This window comes from Rhinolophus ferrumequinum, chromosome 3 (assembly GCF_004115265.2).
Source record: "Rhinolophus ferrumequinum isolate MPI-CBG mRhiFer1 chromosome 3, mRhiFer1_v1.p, whole genome shotgun sequence".
Lineage (NCBI taxonomy): Eukaryota > Metazoa > Chordata > Mammalia > Chiroptera > Rhinolophidae > Rhinolophus > Rhinolophus ferrumequinum.
In genome coordinates, this window is record NC_046286.1 from 41,037,765 (window position 1) to 41,061,371 (window position 23,607).

Genomic DNA, 23,607 nt, shown 5'->3' on the forward strand with positions numbered 1-23,607 from the left:
ATTTTCTCTTGCTGTCTCTGTCATGTCCTCCTTTCTGTGCCTGATGCCTGACTTGGGGTTTTGCATATAGAAGGTGTTCGTTAAATAATAACTAAACAAATAAACAAATGACTGGGTTGTATACAAGTACCAAAATACAGGTAATGATGTGAAATTAGTGCTCGCTTCAGCAGCACATATACTAAAATGATGTGAAATTAGGATCATTTTACATACTTCTTGGTAAAAGATTTGTTTGGAGGAAAAATTAGGTATTATCACTAAAACAAGCAAGATAAGTAAGTTCCAGCTCATTCCAGCCCAATGGGGAAGAAGCACAAAAACAAAAAGTCACTACAAGGAAAGTGAAGCCAAACATTGTGATCTGCAAGAGACGCATGCCACTGAGTATGCTAGCTGTAGGCTTCTCATATATAGCCTTTATTATGTTGAGGTACGCTCCCTGTATACTCAGTTTATTGAGTTTTCATCATAAATGGATGTTGAATTTTGTCTAATGCTTTTTCTGCATCTATTGAAATATGATTTGCACCCTTCATTTTGTTAATGTGGTGTATCACATTGACTCATTTGCATATTTTGAACCATCCTTACATCACTGAAATAAATCCCACCTGACCATGGTGTATAGTCTTTTTAATGTATTGTTGAAGTCACTTTTTTGTTTTGTTAAGAATTTTTGCATCTATGATCATCACAGATATTGGCCAGAAATTTTATTTTCTGTGGCGTAGTCTGGTTTTGGTGTCAGGGTAATGCTGGCTTCGTAATGAGTTAGAAGTGTTTCCTCCCCTTCTATTTTTTGCAAGAGTTTTAGGGTTGGTATTGATTCTCCTTTGACTATAAGTTTTAGTATGTTGTATTTCCATTTTCACTTGTTTCAAGCTATTTTTTGATTTCTCTGGAGTTCTTCTTTGATCCATTGGTTGTTCAGTAGCATGTTAATCTTCACATATTTGTGAATTTTCCAGTTTTCTTCTTGTATTTGATTTCTAGTCTCATACCACGGTGGTTGGAAAAGCTGATTGATATGATTTCAATCTTCATAAATTTATTAAGACTTGTTTTGTGGTTGAACATGTGATTGATCCTGGAGAATGCTCCATGTGGATTTGAGAAAAATGTGTATTCTGTTGCTCTTGGATGGAATGTTCTGTATGTATCTTTTAATTCCATCTGTTATATCTGACATAATATGTCTTTTAAGGCCAATATTTCCTCGCTGATTCTGTACAGTTGATCTATAGGAAAAACTTTTATTTTAATATCAAGTCCTAATTAGGACCAGTGGATTTTAGGGCACCTAACAAAATTAAAAAAAAAATATTAAGCCTTAGTAAATATTTGAGATTTAAAAAGAAAAGTAAGCAATTTGCAAACATCCCTTTTTGCTATCAATTAATAAAAAGCCCCCGATTTGATAATAAAAATAAAGGCTTTTGACAGAGCAAGTATGTATTCCACTCTCTTCCAGTTACCAACCTTCTCTGTAGTATGAAAAATAACTCTGTCTAGATTATGAAGCCTAAAATAACTTCTCTTTTCTTTCACCTCAAAATATCTGTCTTCAGTAGTATGTTGGGTTTTTTTTTACCTTTAACATGCATCAAAATCACCTGGAGGGCTTGTTGAAAAACAGATTGTGGGGCTCCACTTTCCAATTTTTGGATTCAGAATTGCACTAGAGCCCAATAATTTTCATTTCTCACAAGTTCCTAGTGATGTTGATGTTGCTTATCTGGAGAACAAACTGAGAACCATTCACCTATGATTATTCTCAATTTCTTCCTTTAAGTTTAGAAGAAATAAATAGTACTTCTCTCCTTTCCAACAAATTTTACATGTACTCTTGAGTGCATCTTCATCCCCATTCTGCAATTATTTCCCCTATTCCCAGCATCTCAATCACTTTCTATATACAGTCTCTTCTCACTTTGTCTCCTTGAGGTGTAGTTCTCCAATTTTTCAAACACAAAACAAGCCCCCCATGTAATTACTATTTTTGTGTCTCATGCATCTACCTGTTCATTGCCAAATTTCTAGATAAAATATCCTTGAGCTAAAGCCTCTATATTCTCATCACGCAGATCATCTCTGAATCAGAGTCCCAGCAGGAAACAGCACTCTTAACTTGGGCAAGTTATTAATGGACTCTTTATAAAATTGTGGGCAAGATTTAGGGAAACTACAATGGATACCGTAGTAACCTAGGTTAGAAACAGTGGGAGATCCTTTGCCATTGCTAGATCTGAATGGTTGAGGGAAAACATTTACCAGAATCTGGAGAGAGTGCTGTATGAAGAGCAAGCTGCCTGGTAGAAGCTGTGACCTTCCTATGAGGAGTGTGGCCCATAACAATGCTACAGACAGGAAGGGACAGCAAAAAGAAAAAAAAAAAAGCTTCTTTCTCTTTCCTCTTCTCAAGGTAACCAGAAGCCAGAGGGAAAATGAACTGGCTGACAATATCCTGAAGTTCAACCTCACGAAACATAGTAGAGAATGGATCTAAGGTACAAATAGAATATATCCATCAGTCCACACTTTTTGTTCTTCAGCATCTATTCTTGTCCTCTATTTAGGTAACTATTTTGTGCCCTCAATGTAGGAAACATACAAAGTCCTATAACCTAGTATTTCATAAGAGGTTGATGTCAATTCATTCATATTTTTCTCATGAACACATGGAACATTCTCCAGAACAGACCATAATAAGTTAGATAATAAAACACATCTCAATAATTTAAAAAGTATTGAAGCAATACAAAATAAGCCCTCCATATTTAACAAAATTAAATTAGAAATCAACCACAAAAGGATATTTGGAGAGATTACCAAATATATTGAAATTAAACAACATACTTTTAAATAATCCATGATTCAAAGAAGAAATTAAAGAGAAGTTAGAAAATATTTTTAATTGAATGAAAATAATACAACATATAAAACTTATGTTTTATAAGTTTACAAGGAATGCGGCTAAAGCAGTGCTTTAATGGTAAATATATAGCTTTAAGTGTCTATATTTGGAAAGAAGATCTCAAATCAATAACCTAAGCTTAAACATTTAGAAAAAGAACAGCAAATTAAAGCTAAAGCAAGCAGGAAAAAAAATAATAATAAAGGTCAGGGTTGAAACCAATGAAAAAGAAAACAAACGGGGGAAAAAAAAAATCAAATGGAACCCCAAAGGTGGCTCTTTGAATAGATCAACAAAATTGGTAAGATCAAGGAGAAAAACCAAGAAAACAGATTACTCAAATCAAGAATGAAAATGAACAATATAGTCAATAATACTGTAATAACTGTGCATGGTGTCAGATGGGTACTAGACTTACTGGTGGTGATCACTTGGTAAGTTATATAAATGTCTAATCTGTATTGTACACCTGAAACTAATATAATATTGTATGTCAACTGTAATTAAAAAGAAATTTTGTTAGAGTAAAGGAAAAAAAAAGAAAAAAGAAAAACCCCAGATGGCTTCACTGGTTAATTCTATCAAACATTTAAACAATAAACAATACCAATCTCTTATAAACACTTCCAGAAAACAGAAGGAAATACTCCTCAACTCATTTTATGAAGTCATTATTATGCTAATTCCAAAGTGAGAAAATGATAACAAAAGAAAACCACAGACCAATAGCCCTCATGAATTATAGCAAAATCCTCAATGAAATATTAGTAAATCATATCAAGCACCTTTCTGCATTGTTGTTAATACTCCATTTCTTGACGTATTCGTAAAACACTGAACTGAGTATTTTTGTCTTGTGCACTTATCTGTGTTATGGTTCAAGATTTTAAAAGATTTAAACACACACACACAAGAAACGAATGCCTAGTCTACACCTTCAAAGTGTAATTTAGTGAAAGATAAAGACTGAAAGAAAAATAAAAATAACAGAATATAACAAATACCATCCCTAAAAGGTATAAAGTGTAAAGGGAAAATAAGAATGTAATCAATCTTATTTTTCTATGTTATTATGTTATTTGTTTTACATGTTATTTGTTTTTATTTTACTTTTGAGGAGATATGAGAAGAAAAAAACAGGAAAAAGTTTATAAAGAAAATACAATTTGAATTGCATTAATCATGGATAGGTATATTTCAATTACGTGAAAAGAAAGAAAAATTTCGGTAAGAGAGCTGCATGAGCAAAGCTTGAAGCCTACGTGGGAAAAACATCAGGTCAGGTTTGACTCTACCACTGCATGTATAGATGTAAAAACAGAAATCACTTGAAGTCCAAGCTGGAGATACATGAACTTACTTAGTCAAAGTGTAGAGGGAGTAATTTAAGTTTTCAGATCAGGGAAAAAGACAAGCCATAAACTTTGGGGGTACTACTTTGGCAGGTAATGAGTTTAATGGATTGGACAGAGGAGATGGAGAAAGGGGTACCAGCAATTAAAGGACTAAAGTAGTGGTTCTCAACCACATTCTCAACCTTTCAGGAGCTTGTAAGATCAAAACTATTCCATAACATATTTGCCTTTTTTCAAACTCAATTTTTCAAGTTTCCAGGTGCTATACGACATGAGTCCTCTATTAAACCAGGTAGTAAAGACCTAAACCTGAAAAACTGAGGTACTATTTTTATGTATAAAAATACAAAACAATCCCATTCTTCTTGCTAATTTTGTTTTGGAAAATAGTTACATTTTCATTAAAAATCTTATTTATGTTAGCATGTGATGGTTTATAATTTTTAAATGAATTAATTTTTTAAAGTTTGTCCTAATTTTGAATACATTAAATATGGATAGATGTAAACCATACAAAAAAAGCTCTCTGGGATCCTCAATAATTTTTATCATATAAAGAGGTCCAAGATCAAAGAGTTTCAGAACTTCTGAAAAGAATTATGGACATAAAACGTAGTAGTAGTAGTAAGATTAAAACGGAAAAGGTTAAAATAAAACACATTGCAGAGAAAGAATGGCTGTAAATGTAAGGGCAAAATGGGGAAAGAGACAAAGAATTCAGAAGTTCAGCCTGAATGATTTGGGAGAATGACGGATTCAGAGATAAGGCAATGAAAAAGATCAGAGAGTGGAGGGGTGACAAGAGTTCAGTTTTTACACAAATGAAATGCCAGCCAAGCAGCCAAGTAGAGACATGTAAGAAAATGAAATATAAAGGGCTAAGAAATAGTTTGATGGTCATGTACATAGGAAAGACCACATTGTTTTGGCATCTTACATAATGGAGCACCACCTCAAGCCAAAAAGATATACCAGTATAGGGCCGGCCCAGTGGCTCAGGTGGTTGGAGCTCCATGCTCCTAACTCCAAAGGCTGCCGGTTCGATTCCCACATGGGCCAGTGGGCTCTCAACCACAAGGCTGCCAGTTTGATTAAAAAACAAACAAACAAAAAAAACAACCGAAAAAAAAAGTTATATATATATATATAAAATATATAAAGTTATATATATATATAAAAAACAGTTATATATATATCAAAGATATACCAGTACATAAGCACTGCTATGAACATCTTGGATCACTTGTCCCCCATTCCTTGGAGGAAGGTTGTTGTAGTTTCTTCTGAAAACATCTCTTATACTGCCAATTCTGGAAGCTTCTGGGTTACATTTATTTTTACTAAGTGCTTTTTAGTATTTTCTTAAGTCTTGGCTAAATTGCTGAGGATAATTATAATCTCTAAGAGGCAGTCTGGTGTAGTCCTAGGGGAACCAGACAAAAGACAGAAGACTTTATTCTCCTTAGTCACTTACACAAATTTATAAAGCGAAGGTAAATGTGCAGTTAACCTATAGGCTTCTTTAGATCTAAAATTTTTGAAACAGCTATCAACCCCGTTATCATGAACAAACACATACACCCCTAGCCTCCAAGCAGTTATAGAACCAACCCAGATATTAACTAGCAATACCTTTCTCAGGTGACTGTATCTATTCTACTATTGTTCCTATGTAAAGTAAGATTGTCTTTAAATTTATTTTAAAATCCACATCTTTCAAACTTTCAGAGAATTCCTGAATCTTATAATTTGTCAACAAATTTGTCTTTACCTCACTGGTAGACTTCTTGGTTTTGCAAATTTTAAGCATACTCTGCTCTGATACCACCACTCCTACCCCAATTCCCCACCTAACCATTACCTTTCCAGGCTAAAGAGTTCTGATTGTTTGCTTAATCTTAAAAATCTCTGCATCCCACTGATCCTTTAAATGGCCCATTTCTAGTTTTTCTTCAATTCTATTGTCTGTCCTGAAGTCATGGGATTAAAGATGAATTAATAATTGCAGGCAGAATAATGTTATTGATAGGGAAAGAAACCCATCACGTTCCTGGGCTTTTGAGTAGCAATGTATCAGGTTTCTATCTCCATAGACTTGTTTATAGCATGCTTACCTTTCATTTTACTAGCAAAAGGACTTTTTTCCAAATGAAGTTTTATATAATACCTCACTATACCAAATACGCCATTAAATGCAAGTGTTCAGATGGCGGTTTGTAAAGGCCTAAAGCCCCCACAGATTTGCTCAGCTTTTGTCCCTCCTTCACATCCCATCCAACAAAGGCCCTCAGGGTGCTTCCTAGGTAGCATGAAGTACACCATGAAAATCATCACTTCATAGCATCTTTAAATATTAAAGATGCCAATATACATGTAAGAATCAAAGCTTCAAATGAAATAAATCAATTACCCCAGAAGGCCTCTTTACTGCAACATCAACAAAATACAAAATTAATTTCTTCTCAATTTACTCTAACACATAAAACTTTTCACAGGTGCATTTTAGAAAAACTGCCATTTTTTTTTAAGTAGTCAAGGGATGTATCCCTCATCAACTTAAGACAAATGCTATCAGAAGGAACAATTAGTAATTCCTCCTATAATAGACGCCAGTATAGTACAAGATATCAAACACACAGTAGCAGTAATCAAAATCATTTTTTATTGACATTTGCTTACAAGTTTGCTGCTTTTGGGTAGAGCTAAACCTCAAATATTGAGTTAGTGTCAGCTATATTTCCATCAACTGAATTATACCAGTGAATTTCCTGTATGTTCCCCTAGGCTTATATCCCAGAAACTAAAACATTAACCCTCCCAATTTGTCTAGGTATTGGAGCAAAGATTTAACATTTGTTTTTAAAATATTTAGCCACTCAAAACAAACCAAACAGCATACTGTAAAGAAAACAATGTTTATATCTATTCAAATAACTCAGGCTCAGAGAATTTCTGATTACATAATATTGTAAAAGTAATATAAACCAATCTTCTTCCAAACTAATTCTTGTAATGTATAATTAAGCATTTACCTTACAAAATTTAATACTTTGAGAAATTGATTCTCTCACATTAGCCTTTTATGAGATCTTCCCTCACCACCAAGAAACAACCCACAATGTCTCCAAATCTTATAAAAGAACTACTATCTTGGACTAAGCTGTTCAGAAGTGTTCATATTTCCTTTCTATTATACTCCACAGTTTAATGCAGAATGGAGGATGTGGTATCCAAATTGCAATATATGGCATTTGAGCAATTCAAGCTTTAAATAGACTAGAACATTTATAGCCTGATTTTAAAAAAAAAGAAAACACAATGGAAACATAACTACTGTAGTAAACACACAATTTTGGCCAGTAATGAGTGAGAAATAACAGCTAATACTCCTACTTTAAGCTCATCAATGTCATATTCAAAAAGAGCAGTAACAGACATTTGGCAAAAAAGTTTCTAAATTATTTATCCCAAATTCTCAAATGGGAAGTTATTTTTAATGCAGCAGTCAAATTTTACACTTCAATCACTCATGTTTTCCTTTTAAGATTATTCAGAAGAAATGATTCTATTTAAACATAACCTATGTTTTCCTCTTACATCTTTACATAAAATTACTAAAATCATGATTCTAAGGAATTTTTTACTCATACAAATATTATATGCTTAAATTGCTGTAAACAAATGAGATTTCTTATTCTATTAAGAATGATCTGTTATCAAATTTGTAAGAACTGTTTTCCACGGCTTTTCTTTGTAACAATCACGATTTATGAAAAATTCATCTCCATTGCACAGCAAACTAGCATCCATGCTTATTCCACATAGGTACTGCCAGTGGTCCCTGTGGTGTCCTTTCAACAATGACAAACTCATCAGGGTTGCCAAATGCCTCATAGAAAACCAATAAATCTTGTATTGCATGCTCCTCAATCTGAAAGGAGGGAAGGGGGAAAAAAAAAAAAAGACTGGCTTTACTCTTTTAATTGTAAACTAAGCAAGATTATATTAGCTCCCAATTTCCTTTTGTGGAACTACCATTTTCTGTGGATACAATAAAGCGGAATTAAATTAGGTATCCTGCTATCCCCTTGGCAAGGAAAAGGCTTGAGGCCTAAACTAGAATAATCTGGTATCCACCCTTCCTTGAAATTTATTCTTGAGCAGAAGAAAAAGCAAACTGAAAATAGTTGTTGGAGTCCATTCATTCCAATAGTTTCATTCTGTGAGATATTTTTTGTTACTGTACAAGTCTTCTAACTCTTGCTTCTAAGCTCTCTAGGGCAACTATGTGTCTTTGTTTCCAAGTCTGGCTCTCTGGTCTTTCAGCTAAGTCTGTGGAATCTCAATATCCCTCAAATAAATGTTCTTTTCTTTAAGTTAGCTAGAGTTGGGGTCTGTTGCTTAAAACCTAAGAACTCTTGATGATTCTTACTGAATTTCTGAGGCATGTGTAGTGTGCTAGATAATGCGACTTTTTCTATCAGTCTTTTTTAAAACAGTCCACCAATACTGAAAATCACCAGTACTGAAAATATTACTTTTATCACAATTTATTTGTTCTAAATTAGTTATCCTGCATAGATACCGTGCTTCCCCCTGAAAATAAGACCTACCCCGAAAATAAGCCCCAGTTAAGACTGTCAGCCAGACGGATGCATTTAGTAAGTTATGACGATGTTCCAGAAGAAGATCACATGACTGTATTTGAATAAACGTAGATTGTTGTACATGAAAAAATAAGACATCCCCTGAAAATGAGCCCTAATGTGTCTTCTGGAGCAAAAGTTAATATAAGACCCGGTCTTATTTTTGGGGGAAACGGGAAATACGGTATAAGACCCGATCTTATTTCGGGGAAACACGGTAAATTAATGAATGTCTCAGTTTAGTTTTACATTGCATTTACATTTTAATATGATAAGTATATGCACCTATAGAAACCAAACAAACATAATTTTCTTAAGATCTAAGGATAAATTGTACTGTAGTTCTTTCCTAAGTTAAACCTATATAGGAATGTTTTTTACCTGAATCAAAGCCAAGGGTTTTTCTCGACTTCTGATAAGTGCTGCTTCCTGTTGTAGTTCTTCTTCTACAATAGATGCAAAAGTGACTGGAGCTACTACCGAAGGAGCAGTCAATGAAGAAGAGAGCCAGGGACTAAAAGAATAGAATAATGAGTTCTCATTTATCTTCTCGAATTTTTGCATACAAAATCTCATCTGAAATATAGTGTTACATTTTTTAACAGTGTTACACTTTTTCCCCACTGACTTACAACATAAAGTACCTGGAAGCTTTTGCATTCCACTTACAGAATGATGAGGTGAGAAACAGAAAAAAGGAAAACTAGTATTTTATTTAGATCAGTGCTGCATCAAAAAGTGGGATGGAGCAGAAGCAATTTAACAACAGAAAGGTAATTCAAACTCTGGAGCAGAGAGTATTCAAATAACATATTCTAATCAATATCACACTATTCCCACTTTTTTAATATTCTCTTTCAGTGCTAAGCAACAGCCTACCTTTGGAGGTCCCAACGCTAATTAATTAACCTTACTTGTGACTGTCAAGAATTGGTACATCTGAAATATGGCTGCCTTCTGGTCCTGGGGTACCATGAGTAGAGCATCTGCAAAACAAATGCCAAATTGAAGGATAAAGCCTCTACTAACATTAGTAAAATTGCTTATTAATAGAAAGACAGAGAAGGAATTGCAAGCCCCTGACTCAAGAGACAAATTAATGTATGCAGTCATAATTAATTTTAAAATTATAAGCAAAGAAAAAAAAAATCTACAGGTACTTATAAAATCTTGTATATAAAATACCATAGGGGAGGATCTCACAAGAAATGGTCTATTTATAAAATAATATCCATATAGCCATTTATTGCAATCAAATATACATTAAGAAATACAGACACCTTTGTGAAGACTGTTTTACATAATTAATATTTTATGACTAAAGTTGACAATTTAGCATTAAATTTCAAAATACAGCAGGTCCTCAAATAACATCATTTCATTCAACATCATTTAATTATAATGTTGATGTCATAAGAACTTAACACTTATTTTTATAAATTAGCCTATGGTAAAATTGGTTTCATTATACTCTCCTCACTTAAAGTTGCAGAACCTACTGATGACATTAAATGAAGACTTATTGTATGTAGAGAGCAGATAATTACAAGCCAAATTTTGTGAGTGACTAATATATAGTCTAAATTTTATAAGTGACTAAAATATAGTAAATACTTTGACAAGCTAGGGATTACAGATAGAACAGAAATATAAAACATGATCTCTATCTTCTAAGAACTCACAAACTAGATGAGAAAACAACATACAATGACATATAATACAATAGAAAAAGATTTAAGACACTAACAAACTGAGGTCTACTGATTGATTATAAGGACTATAAAAACCAGAAAGATTTGGTCATTTGAGAGGGCCTCATGGAGAAGACAATAAAAGGGGTGTAGGATGAGGGTAGTAGGAAGCATTCCAGTAAAGGGAAAAATTAATAAAGGTGCTATAGAGACTGGCCTAATTGTGGAATGTTAGAGTTAGAGGGGTACCTAGAGATTATCTAGATTAATCCAACGCCCTCTTTCAACAATGAGCAAACATAGGCCTAGACAGGTTTAACAACAGAAAGGCCGAGTGTGAGCATACAGGACCTAAAATACTGACTTTCTGATTCATTTATGCACATTTATTGGAAATATGGCAGCCCTGTGGTGCTGAAAATCAGGGTGATTAAAAATTAAGTCCCTCCACCTCAAAAAACTCCGGTAGGAGAGATTTTAAAATGTTAAGCAATGATACAATAACATGAGAATACTATAACTGTTATCTATACCAATATGTACAAAGTACTACGGATACACAGGAAAAATTAACATAATAGGGAAGAGGGTACGTGCTGTTGGCTTCACTGAGGAAATGACATTAAAAGTGAGGAGAGTGACACTAAGATAGGGTTTTGGTTGTACAAATACAAGGAATGATAAAAGATTTTGGTGGCTTATGTAAAGATAGACTCTTCGGTACGCAGAATAATTGAATTAAGAGTTGGAAGAGATTAAAAGGGAAATAAAGTTACAATGAAACAGTGAAAACTAAAATGTTTAGACCTGATGTTTGGGCAAATTTACTGAGAGTATTTTTGCATACATTATCTCATTTAATTTTTACAATATTCTGTGAAGAAAGCATATGTTATTTCCTTTATACTGATTAGGAAACTAAGACTTAAAGAATAATACAGAGGCAGCAAGATGGCTCAGTTGATTAGAGCGTGAACTCTCAACAACAAGGTTGCCGGTTCAATTTCCCCATGAGATGGTGGGCTGCGCCCCCAGCAATTAAAGATTGAAAACTGCTACTGGACTTGGAGCTGAGCTGTGCCCTCCACAACTAAATTGAAGGATAACGACTTGGAGCTGATGGGCCCTGGAGATACACACTGTTCCCCAATATTCCCCAATAAAAAAATTTAAAATATATATATACATACATATATGTATATGTATGTATATATATGTATATGTGTGTGTATATATATATGTATATATATATATATATATATATATATAAAATTTATCTGATTCACAAATTGGGTAAGTGGCAAAGACATAACTCAAACCCAGGCATTTTTCACTCACAGTGCAGAGTGTTTTCTGTTATCACAAAGATGCCTTTATTTCTAGCATTCCCCTTGATCTAGAACACATTCCACTACAAATGCCTTCTCTTTCTTTAAGGACTGGCTCAAATATCATCTCATCTCTGCTTCTACAGCACTTCAATTACTATTATGGAGCTTCACCCATTGTGTTATTGTTTACATGTCTGACTTAACTAGTAGACTTGTCTCTCAAGATATAGGACTATGTTTCATTCATCTTTGTATCTTGGTGTCCAACAGAACATAGCTGTTGTGAAAAGTTAATTACAGAACAAATAACTGAAGCAGAAAGCCAACGGATTTTAAGTATGGGATAAAATAAAAGCAGTTTTTTCCTAAAAATGTCCTTATTCCTTTGAATTACTGGTAACTTTTTTCTTCCAGAAGTAGGTAATGAAATACAAATTGAAATAAAAATAGGTATAATTACAGGGTTCTTAGTTTTAAGGCAATTCTATGACTTGAAACCTGCTGGATACCTGACCAAATAAGAGAAGTCTCCAGGATAAAATAAATGACGACTATGAGAAAATGAAGCCAAAGAAATGAACTAGAAAGCTGTTGGGATAAACCTGTATCCAGATTAAATGAGGTATCCAGATTAAAATGACTGTAAAATAAATAGAAAAATTCTACATTCTGATGGAATAGGTAATTATCTTAAATAGAGGCTAAATGCAATCTCCCTTGGTTAAGTTCCTTGAAAGGTTCTAAAGTCAGTCTAAGACTAGAGATTAGAGGCCTTCTAGGTCATTAAAGCATAACACAGAACAAAAGTAGATAATGACTTAAGTGGAGCTCAAAAATCATTCTGCACGTGCGTGTGCGCGCACACACATACACACATCATCATGGTATCTGCAGATCAGCTAAAGTGTTTTGACACTTGCAATGTAGAACCAATTATTATTTAATTGTTAAGTAAGAAGCAGCAGCTACAAGCTGTCTTAGAAAATGGAAGAAGAATTGACTGGGTGGTGAGCACACAATGTGATATATACATGATGTATTACAGAATTGTACACTTGAAACCTATGTAAATTTACTAACCACTGTCACCCCAATAAACTTTAATAAAAAAGAAAAGAAAATGGTATGTAACTGGCTAACAGAATTGAATTATCAGGACTAGTATCTTATATAGTCCATCTTAAATCAAAGTTAAACCATCAGAGCTTAATTATAACAACTTATCTATGTAACATTTTGTAATTTATAAAGTACTGTCATGTACATTACCTGATAAAAGCCTTATAATAAATCTATGAGGCAGGTATTACTGTTCTCATTTCACATATTATGAAACTGAGGTTCAGAAAGGTTCACAGAGGGCTACTATAAACGTTAGACTGAAACTCAAATCTGTTTCATAAAATTATAATCCCAGAATTCTCTCCACTAGTAATTTTTCAAGACAATTTCATTATTTATAAATTTACCCAAATTTCATCTTAGAATGAAGGAAAACTGATAAGTACAAAAGAGCTATGATTAAACAAATATATAAAAAAATTCTACTCTTTCAGATAATTGATATCGTATCATTAAGCTTAAGGCATTTGCAACATAGAAACAGACATCTCAATAGACAACTTGTATTAAACTTAGCATTCTGAAAATAAAAACAACATAAATAGGCCAGCTAAAAGTGAAAGAAAAATGAAAGAAAACGTTTTAAAATAAAATAATAGAAAACAATATTGAATGTCAACTGTAATTGAAAATAAAAAAATAAAAAAAATTTAAAAATGAAAAAGAACAAATAACAATAAACAAATAGAAACTGCATAAATACCTCTTTTCTCTATTTTTAATACCCTCACATAACATTGCCATTCTTGGATTTCCCTAGACTTGGGGGGAAAATGTCACATTTCTACAATTAAAACAAGAATGTATGGTTGGTGGAATTGCCTGAGATGAGCCCCCAATCCCTGCCACACCCCCCCAGTTCCCTAAAGGACCATAAGCATTCCTGTCTTCTTGCCTAATTCCCACTATTTCCTCTGTTTACACTGTCCTTTCTCCTCTTTGCTTTTAAAAATCCTATCCCTATGTTGAAAAGCTGCGGCAATGAAATGCATCAGTATTTTTTGTAATATTATTTATGTGGCTATATAGATAATGATAAAATACTTGGGACTGAATGCAAAAGTGTTTATAAACTAATACTCAAGCTTGTCTTTCTCAATGAAGTTTTTCCTTACAACTCTAGCCCGCCATTTTTCCCCTTCTCTGAGCCACTCATCTGGTCTTTAATCATATATTGTTTTGTGACTTGTTTAATACTGTTATACTGTACTGTAACTTCATCCTTGCTCAGTTATTTAATTTCCATGTGTGCATATTTAGACTTACCAACTAGATTTGAAACACATTTAAGGGTAGGTCTGTGTATTATACTTTTCTATATATCCAGGAGAGGCCAACAGAATGTTGTGCATATGTCAGTTGTCCCATAATTTGGTGAATTAATATTTTACTTCAACTGTTATGTTTTATTACTTCCTTTAAAAAAAAACTCACTTATGATTACATATTTTCTATGGTATTAGAAAATGAAATTCAAGCTATTTTCTTTCTCAGTGATCAGATGATAACACACAGCTATTTAAAACATTAACTTCCACTTACCAAAAACCAAGGTAAGGATGGCATGATACTATCATACACTCCTTTAACTACAATCTCCAAAGCACCGTAACAGCACACATCACTTTTCACAATTAAGAGCCCTGATGTAACAGCACACCCTAGTGATCAACTATGAAACCACAGATCCTTAATATTTTAAGAGTTCCATGACAAAAATATTTACCTAAAGAAAATAAGAAAATTTAATGTACAGTGGTAATATTGAAACTATTAAAAATCATAAAAATGAACTTAATGGTCATACCTTAAAATTTATACATATAACTTGCTATATTAGAAACAGATGTTACTTGAGACAGAGCTACAATTTTATTTCATTTATTTATCCTGTCATTTATCAAATACTCACTGAGCATCACTACATGGTAGGAAACATTCTAAGCATTGGTGATAAGCAAAGAAATCAATCTTCCTTGTTCTCATTGAACACAGAGTTGAATATACAGACATGAAAATACTTGTAGTAGAAAATATTAAACAAAGAATCATACTATATAAGTATATAAGTGTAACTGTGAAAACTGTGATGAGTGAGAAGTGCACTAAGGACATGTAACAGGAAACTGACCCAGAAAGGGAAATCAGACTTCCCTCCAAAACATGGCTGAATAGAAACTGAAAGAGTCAGAGTCAACTGTCAAAGTGTAGTAGGTGGGAAGAAGTAAATGGCATTCGAGAAACTAAGAGAAGGCCGAGATGGCTAGAATACAGAGATCACATTAAAAGATAGGGCAAACGAGGTTATCAGGAGCTAGATTAGGTAGCCCTTGAAGGCCATATAAGAATTGTAGCTTTAATACTAACAGCAGTGAAATCTGCACTTTAAAAAGAACACACTGACTCAGTATGTTGAAGGAAAGAAAGAAAAGCTGTGGCAGGACCAGTTAGAAGGCTTACTCAGGTGGCCCAGGTACAAGACCACAGTAGCCTGAATAAGGGTGATGGTAGTGGAGTTTAGTATTTGGATTTAAGGAATGTTTAAGAGGTAACACTGGCATGTCCTAATGACTGAATGGACATTGGTGAGGAAGACAGACATGTCAAAGAATTGCAAAGGACATTTATCAAGGAAGAAAAATCGGGAAGAATGGGCTATTTAATGTTTTGTCTATAATTTTGTTTGATTTTGGTTTTATGAGAGGTATGAGGTAAACATTAAGCTTGGTTTTGGACATAAAGTTTAAAGTGTTGCTAACATTCAAATAGGATGGATATATCAAGAAGGCAGTTGGATAACTAAGTCTGAAGCTCAGATGACAGATGTGAGTCTTTAGTATATAGGGAATAATTGAACATAGAAGCTCATGAAATAGATAGCATAGAAATAATATAAAGTTAAATGAGAAGATGACCTGTAATTGACCTTCAAGTACAATGAGTCATATAAAAAGTCCATGGTGTTGGTAATATGGAGGTCACTGCTAAACTTAGCCTAAAATGTTTCAGTCTAGTAATGGGACTAGAAGCCAGAATGGATTATGAAGTGTGTGGGAGTTGACAGCTCTTTTGAGAAATCTGGCTGTGAAGGAAGTAGGATATTGGTAATAATAGGACAATTGCTAGCAGAAAGTGTGGGAGCTGAGTGAAGGATTATCTTACCTAGATCACATGAAAGAGATCTGAGCATACTCAAAATTAGATGGGAAGAATTTACTTAAAAGGCAAAGGTTGAATATCCACAAGAAAAGAGAGGGATAATTAATAGTTTAAGGCTCGGAAGTGAAAAGGGGTTAAGATACAAGCACAGGTATAAATATTAGCCTTAGATAAGAAGGATAACTCTGTTGCAAAACAAAAAGGGAAGATGAAAATACAATGAATACAAATAGAGACAGATTTGTGTATCTCCAGTAGGAAAGTAGTTACGTACCTTTCTAATTAAAAATATGGTCTCTAGGACATCATTCATCATATAACTTACAAAAACGATTGTTTTTCTTATATCAAAAAAGACTATATACTATATTCAGTTTTTAAAATATACTAGACGTAGGGTCATTAGAGAGGATAACAAATAACCAAATTTTTTCTAATTAAAAAAATCTGTCTGGAATAGACAAACCTAATGAAATGTACACCTAACTATTTTAAAACATTTGTTTTGATTTTAATTATGTATGTAATACATACAAAACACATGTATATGTGTATAAGTGGCACTCAAATGTAGTTAGACAAACATTTTTACTGTCAAAGTTTAACAGTAAGACATTACATGTATGCATTTAAAATACGAAACATCTTTTTAAATCATACTGGACTTTAAAAACCAGTTATCAAAAATAGCTAGAAAAAAAACTAGAAACACCCAAAGATCTATCAACAGATGCAGATAAACAGATTGTTTTATACCCATACAATGAAATACTACTGAGCAACAAAATGGAATGGTCTACTGATATACATAACAACTTAGATTAATCTCAAAATATCTGCTAAGTAAAAAACAGATTTTTTTTAAAAAAGTACATACTGAGTAAATCGATTGATAAAAAACTCTAGAATATACAAGCTAGTCTGTGCCGACAGAAGCAGGTTAGTAAATGCATAGAAAGCAGGATGGGAAAGGGAGGAAGGAATTACAAAAGGGCAGGAGGAAACTTCTGAGATTGATAGTTAACTTTCACTGTCTTGAATGTGGTTGGTGATGATGGTTTAACAAGTGTATGCATATGCCAAAACGTCAAATTGTATACTTTAAATATATACAGTTTACTGTAAGCCAATTATACCAAAATAAAACATAAAAAAAAGACATGTTACTTTTGAATGTAAAACAATGTATAAAAATCTGCCTTATAAATATTTAAAGATTACTTCAGAACATAAAACTACCATCCAACATTTTAACGTAGAAAATGTGTAAGTTTATTACCTTACAACTTTTGGAGCCTGCGAATTCTCAGTTCCTTTAAAACAAACTTTTTTGATATGCTCTCTTAAACTATGGCCAGTAATAGATTTTTTGTCTTCTACTAAGAAATCCCGGAATGACTTGGATGGAAATGAATGTAGAGAAGATGCACTGTAAAAGATAACAGAGATAGTGTTAAAACATCCATTTTTCAAAAGGTCATTGCTAGAAGTCACAAGGGAACAATGACATTATATAATTCCAGTTTTCAATGCAATGTTGGATTCCTGCTGTCAACTTTGAACTAATCAAAACTATGTGATAAGAAAAAACAGTAAATGGAGACTAACACTAGAGGTGATCCAGATACTGAATGATGTCAATGATATAAAAAACAGCTACTATTACTATGCCTCAGGTAACAAAAGCTATACTCACAAATCAAAAACTAAGTAAGCTCAGCAGAAGAAATGTTACTTTTGTTGAATAATGCTGGTAATGTTACTTCTTGATTTGAGTGCTGGTTGCATAAGATGTGATCAGTTTGTGAAACTTCAACAACCTGTACACTTATAACTGCACTCTAAGTGTATATATGTTTCAATGAAAAGTTATTTAAAACTTAAACGTAATTTCACATGGACAGACTAGAGGAAATAAAATTTAAGTTGCTCTAAATAATCAAAAACACAAAATCAATTACACCCAACATAGGTGTAATACTTTGAGAATTAGTTAAGAGTGGAATGTATTTTTGAATAATATCCACCAAAAAACAGACAAAAAGTTAAAAATTACATATAGATTAATTTAGCTTCCAAAGTTTTCATGCATGTTTTTATGGTATCAGAATTGTTTTATGCCACAATAGATGTATTGCTTTAAAATTACTAATGTAAAAAGGATTTGGGGACCGGCCCGGTGGCTCAGACGGTTAGAGCTCCATGCTCCTAACTCCGAAGGCTGCTGGTTCGATTCCCATATGGGCCAGTGGGCTCTCAACCACAAGGTTGCCAGTTCGATTCCTCGACTCCCTCAAGGGATGGTGGGCTCCGCCCGCTGCAACTAAGATTTAACACGGCACCTTGAGCTGAGCTGCCACTGAGCTCCCAGACGGCTCAGTTGGTTGGAGTGCATCCTCTCAACCACAAGGTTGCCGGTTCAACTCCCGCAAGGGATGGTGGGCTGTGCCCCCTGCAACTAGCAACGGCAACTGGACCTGGAGCTGAGCTGCGCCCTCTACAACTAAGACTGAAAGGACAACATCTTGACTTGGAAAACAGGCCTGGAAGTACACACTGTTCCCCAATAAAGTCCTGTTCCCCTTCCCCAATAAAATCTTTAAAAAAAAAAAAAAAAAGGATTTGAAGAATGATAGATAGTCAAGGTTAGGCACACAGGCTCTGTTGCTAGACTGAGTTCTGCCACACACTAGCTTTGACCTTGACTTAACTTCTGTGCTTCAGTTTCCTCATCAATAACATGAAGATACTATCTCCTTCATCATAACGGTTATTTCCCTGTTTCCCCGAAAATAAGACCTAGCCGGACAAGCAGCTCTAATGTGTCTTTTGGAGCAAAAATTAATATAAGACCTGGTGTTATATAAGGTCTTATATTAATTTTTGCTCCAAAACACGCATTAGAGCTGCTTGTCTAGCTAGGTCTTATTTTCGGGGAAACATGGTATAAGGATCAAATGTTAATTTATGTATTTAAAACAGTAACTGATTCAGAGAAATGCTATGTAAGCCTATTACTATCCACAACTTGTACAGCATTTAACAAAACTAACATGTTTTAAGAGAAAAAGAAGAAAATGAGAACACCAAAGTTCTGACATAAAGAAATATAAACAATTAATAGGCTTATTAGCATGCCTTTCCTTCCTAAAGACTGACTTAGAAAAATTAATTCAATAGAGCCTTTACTGAACAGTTATTTTGTACACTAGAACTACACTGTACCCTTAGCATCATGTACAGAATCAGTAACATCAGATAGTGAAAATTATGAACATTAATAATGTAAACAATTTCCTAGCCTAACAATTTTTCCATGTTATTTACTCAGAAAACAAAATGGTCATGTTAATAAGTGAACACAAAGGCTAAACAGATAACTCCCAAAACAGTTAAATTCATACTCTGAAGAAACCATAAAATCCATGTCCTAATATTAAGTTTATGAACTTAATCGAATTCATAAACGATTTGGGGTACCCCATAAAAAGGCAAAGCCTTCTAAGTTTTTATATCGTTTTTATATCGTTATATTTATTTATACCTAACTCAGATCAAACCATATTTGCAAAACTCTTTTACATGCATGCATCATCTAATTTATCCTTACAATAACAATTCTGACAGAAAAATATTTTCATCACCACCTATGTTTAAGAGTACAACAGAAGTTCAGGGATCTCAACACCATAGGCTCACCAGAGATAAAGCAGAACTGGGATCCAAACCTAATTCTTTTTATTTTTTTAAGTTGCATTTATAATAAAAAAAAAAATTTCATTTATAGTTGACATTCAGTATTATTTTATATTAGTTTCAGATGTATAGCATATTGGTTAGACATTTATGTAATTTATGCCCTGATCCCCATCAGTACCCACCTGGCACTATACATAGTTGTTGCCGCGTTACTGATTTTATTCTCTATGCTGTATTTTGTAACTATCTGTGACTATTTTGTAACTATCAATCTGTATTTCTTAATCCCTTTACCTTCTTCACACAGCTCCTCAACTCCCCTCCCCTCTGGCAATCATGTTTGTTCTCGGTATCTGTAAGTCTGTTTCTATTTTGTTTGTACATTTATATTGTTCGTTAGATTCCATATGTAAGGGAGATCATATGGTATTTGTCTTTCTCAGTCTGAATTATTTCACTTAGCAAAATACCCTCTAGGTCCATCCATGTCACAAATGATTTCATTCTTTTCTATGACCAAGTAATATTCCATTGTATATCTGTTCCACTTCTTTATCCAATCGATTCTTGATGGGAACTTCAGTTGCTTCCATATCTTGGCTATTGTAAATAATGCTGCAGTGAACATAAAGGTGCGTATCTTTTCCAATTAGTGTTTTGGGTTTTATCAAAGAAATACCCAGAAGACGAATTGCTAGGTCATATGGTAGTTCTATTTTTAATTGTTAGAGGAACCACCAAACCATTTACCATTTTCCATAGTAGCTACACCAATTTGCAATCCCACTAACCGTTTCCTTTTCTCCACATCCTTGCCAATACTAGTGCTGATTGATGACAGCCATTCTGACAGGTGTGAGGTAATATCTCATTGCGGTTTTAATATGCGTTTCTCTGATGATTAGTGACGTTGAGCATCTTTTCGTGTCTACTGGACATTTATATGTCCTCTATGGAGAAATATTCAGGTCCCCGGCCCTTTTTTTTAATTGGACTGCATAGTTTTTTGGTGTTGAGTTATGAGTTCTTTATAATTTTTGGATATTAACCCCTTATCAGATGTATCATTGGTGAATGTTTTCTCCCATTCAGTTGGATGTCTTTTCGTTTTATTACTAGTTTCCTTTGCTGTGCAAAGTTTTTAGTTTCATGTACGCCCATTTATTTATTTCTTGTTTCCCTTGCCTGAGGAGATCAGAAAAAATATCACTAAGAGTAGTGTCAGAGAGTTTACTGCCTGTTTCCTTCTAGGAGTTTTATGGTTTCGGGTCTTACATTTCAATCTTTAAACCATTTTTATTCATGTATATGGTGCAAGAAGGTGGTCCAGTTGCATTTTTTCACATGTATCTGTCCAGTTTCCCAACACCATTTATTGAATAGATTGTCTGTATATTCTTGCCTCCTTTGTCATAGATTAAATGACCATATGGTACTGGTATAGATTTATTTCTTGGCTCTCTATTCTGTTCCATTGATCTGTGTGTTTTTATGCCATTACCATGCTGTTTGGATTACTATAGCCTTGTACTAGTTTGATATCAGGTTGCATGATACCTCCAATTTTGTTCTTCCTTCTCAAGATTGTGCTGTGGCTATTCAGGGTTTTTTGTGGTTCCATTGTATTTTCATTTTCATTTGTCTCAAGATATCTTTTGATTTCTTCCTTGATCTTGTTGTTGACCCATTCGTTATTTAGTAGCATGTTATTAATATTTAGCCTCCATATGTTTTTCAGTTATTTTCTTATAATTAACTTCTAGTTTCATACCATTAAGGTCAAAGATGCTTGATATGATTTCAATCTTCTTAAATTTATTGAGACTTGTTTTGTGGCCTAACACATGGTTTATACTGGGAACTGTTCCATGTTCACTAGAAAAGAATGTATTTTTTGCTGCTGAGGGGTGAAATGTTCTAAAAATATCAACTAAATCCACCTGGTCTAGTGTGTCAATTTAGACTGCTGTTTCCTTGTTGTATTTCTGTGTGGAAAATCTGTCCATTGGTATAATGGGGTGTTAAAATCCCCATTATAATCCCCAATCATGTTAAAATCATGATTAGATTACTGAGGATTTCTCCCTTTATATCAGTCAATAATTGACTTATATATTTAGGTGCTCCTATGTTGGGTGCATAAATGTTCACAAAGGTTATATCTTCTTGCTGAATTGATCCCTTTATCATTATATAATGTCCCTCTTTATCTCTTATTATAGCCTTTGTTTTGTCTAAGTATTGCTATCCCAGCTTTTATTTTTTTTCCGTTCATATGAAATATCTTGTCCCATCCCTTTACTTTCACGCTGTGTCTTTCGAATCTGAAGTGGGTCTCTTTTAGACACCATATGTGTGGGTCTTGTTTTCTTATCCATTCAGCTACCCTATCTTTTGATTTGAGCATTTAATCCATTTACATTTAAATAGGTTATTGATAAATAGTTATTACCATTTTATTATCCATGTTAATGTTTATATTAATGTTCTTTTTCCCTTCTTCTAAAGAAGTCCCTTTAACATTTCATGTAATACTAGTTTGGTGATGATGACTCCTTTAGCTTTTCCTTGTCTGAAAAGCTCTATCTCTTCTTCCATTTAAATGATAGTCTTGCTGGGTAGAGTAGTCTTGGTTGTAGGTCTTTGCTTTTCAATACTTTGAGTGTTTCATGCCAATCACTTCTAATCTGCAAAGTTTCTGTTGAGAAATCAGCTGACGATCTTATGGGAGTTCCCTTATGAGTACTAGTTGGCTTTCTCTTTCCGCTTTTAGGATTCTGTCTTTAAGCTTTGCCACTTTAATTATAATGTGTGTTGTTGTGAGTGTCTTTGTGTTCACCTTGTTTGGGACTCTGAGCTTCCTGGGCATGTATGTCTAATTCCTTTGCAAGATTAGGGAAGTTTTCAGTCATTATTTCTTCAAATAGGTTCTCAATCTCTTGCTTTCTCCCTTCTCCTTTTAGTAATCCTACAATGTGAATGCTGTTACTGATGTTATCCCAGAGGTCTCTTAAACTATCCTCATTTTTTTTTTTAATTCTTTTTTCTTTTTGCTGTTCTGATTGGGTTTTCTGCTACCTTGTCTTCCAAGTCACTGATTCGATCTAGTCTGCTGTTGATTTCTTTTAGTGTATTCTTCATTTTAGTTACCGTATTTTTCATTTCTGACTGGTTCTTTTCCATGGTCTCTTTGTCCTTTTTTATGCTTACTATCTCTTTGTTGAAGTTCTTACTGAGTTCATCTATTCTTCCCCTAAGTTCATTGAGCATCTTTATATAAACATCCTTTTCAACTCTATTATCTGGTGTGATGCTTACCTCAATATCGTTTAGTTCTTTTTCTGGAGTTTTCTCCTGTTCATTTGGTACATAATTATTTCCCCATTTTGGCTGACTCTCTTGTGTTTGTTTCTATGTATTAGGTAGATCTGCTACATATTCCAGTCTTGGTTGGATGACCTTACGTAATGTGTGCCCTGTGGGACTCAATGGCACAGTCTCCCTAGTCACCTGGGCCAGGTGTTCCTGTCCCTTGTGTGTGATGTGCATGCCCTCCTGTTATAGTTGAGCCTTGATTGCCACTGGCACATCAGTGGGTGGGAATGACCCTCAGACTGACTGGTTGTGGGGTTTGGCCACATTCACAGCTTACGAGGTGCTCTGTGGGGGGCTTATCTCATGGAACGG

At 33.9% G+C, this 23,607-nt stretch overlaps 1 protein-coding gene across 2 annotated transcripts in view; it reads right to left on the reverse strand.

Annotated features, from left to right (window-relative positions):
- Nucleotides 1-6,678: 6,678 nt before the first annotated feature.
- IBTK (inhibitor of Bruton tyrosine kinase) overlaps nucleotides 6,679-23,607 on the reverse strand; it is an 86,166-nt gene continuing 69,237 nt past the window's right edge. Inside the window, exons 26-29 of one of the 2 annotated variants that reach the window (XM_033102699.1) lie at nucleotides 17,501-17,650; nucleotides 9,833-9,904; nucleotides 9,300-9,432; nucleotides 6,679-8,203 (exon numbers count right to left, since the gene is read on the reverse strand). In XM_033102699.1, the coding sequence (XP_032958590.1) occupies nucleotides 8,072-8,203; nucleotides 9,300-9,432; nucleotides 9,833-9,904; nucleotides 17,501-17,650 (487 nt within the window). In that variant the 3' untranslated portion in view covers nucleotides 6,679-8,071. The remainder of the gene's footprint in view (nucleotides 8,204-9,299; nucleotides 9,433-9,832; nucleotides 9,905-17,500; nucleotides 17,651-23,607) is intronic. The other variant, XM_033102698.1, reaches the window with a different exon arrangement.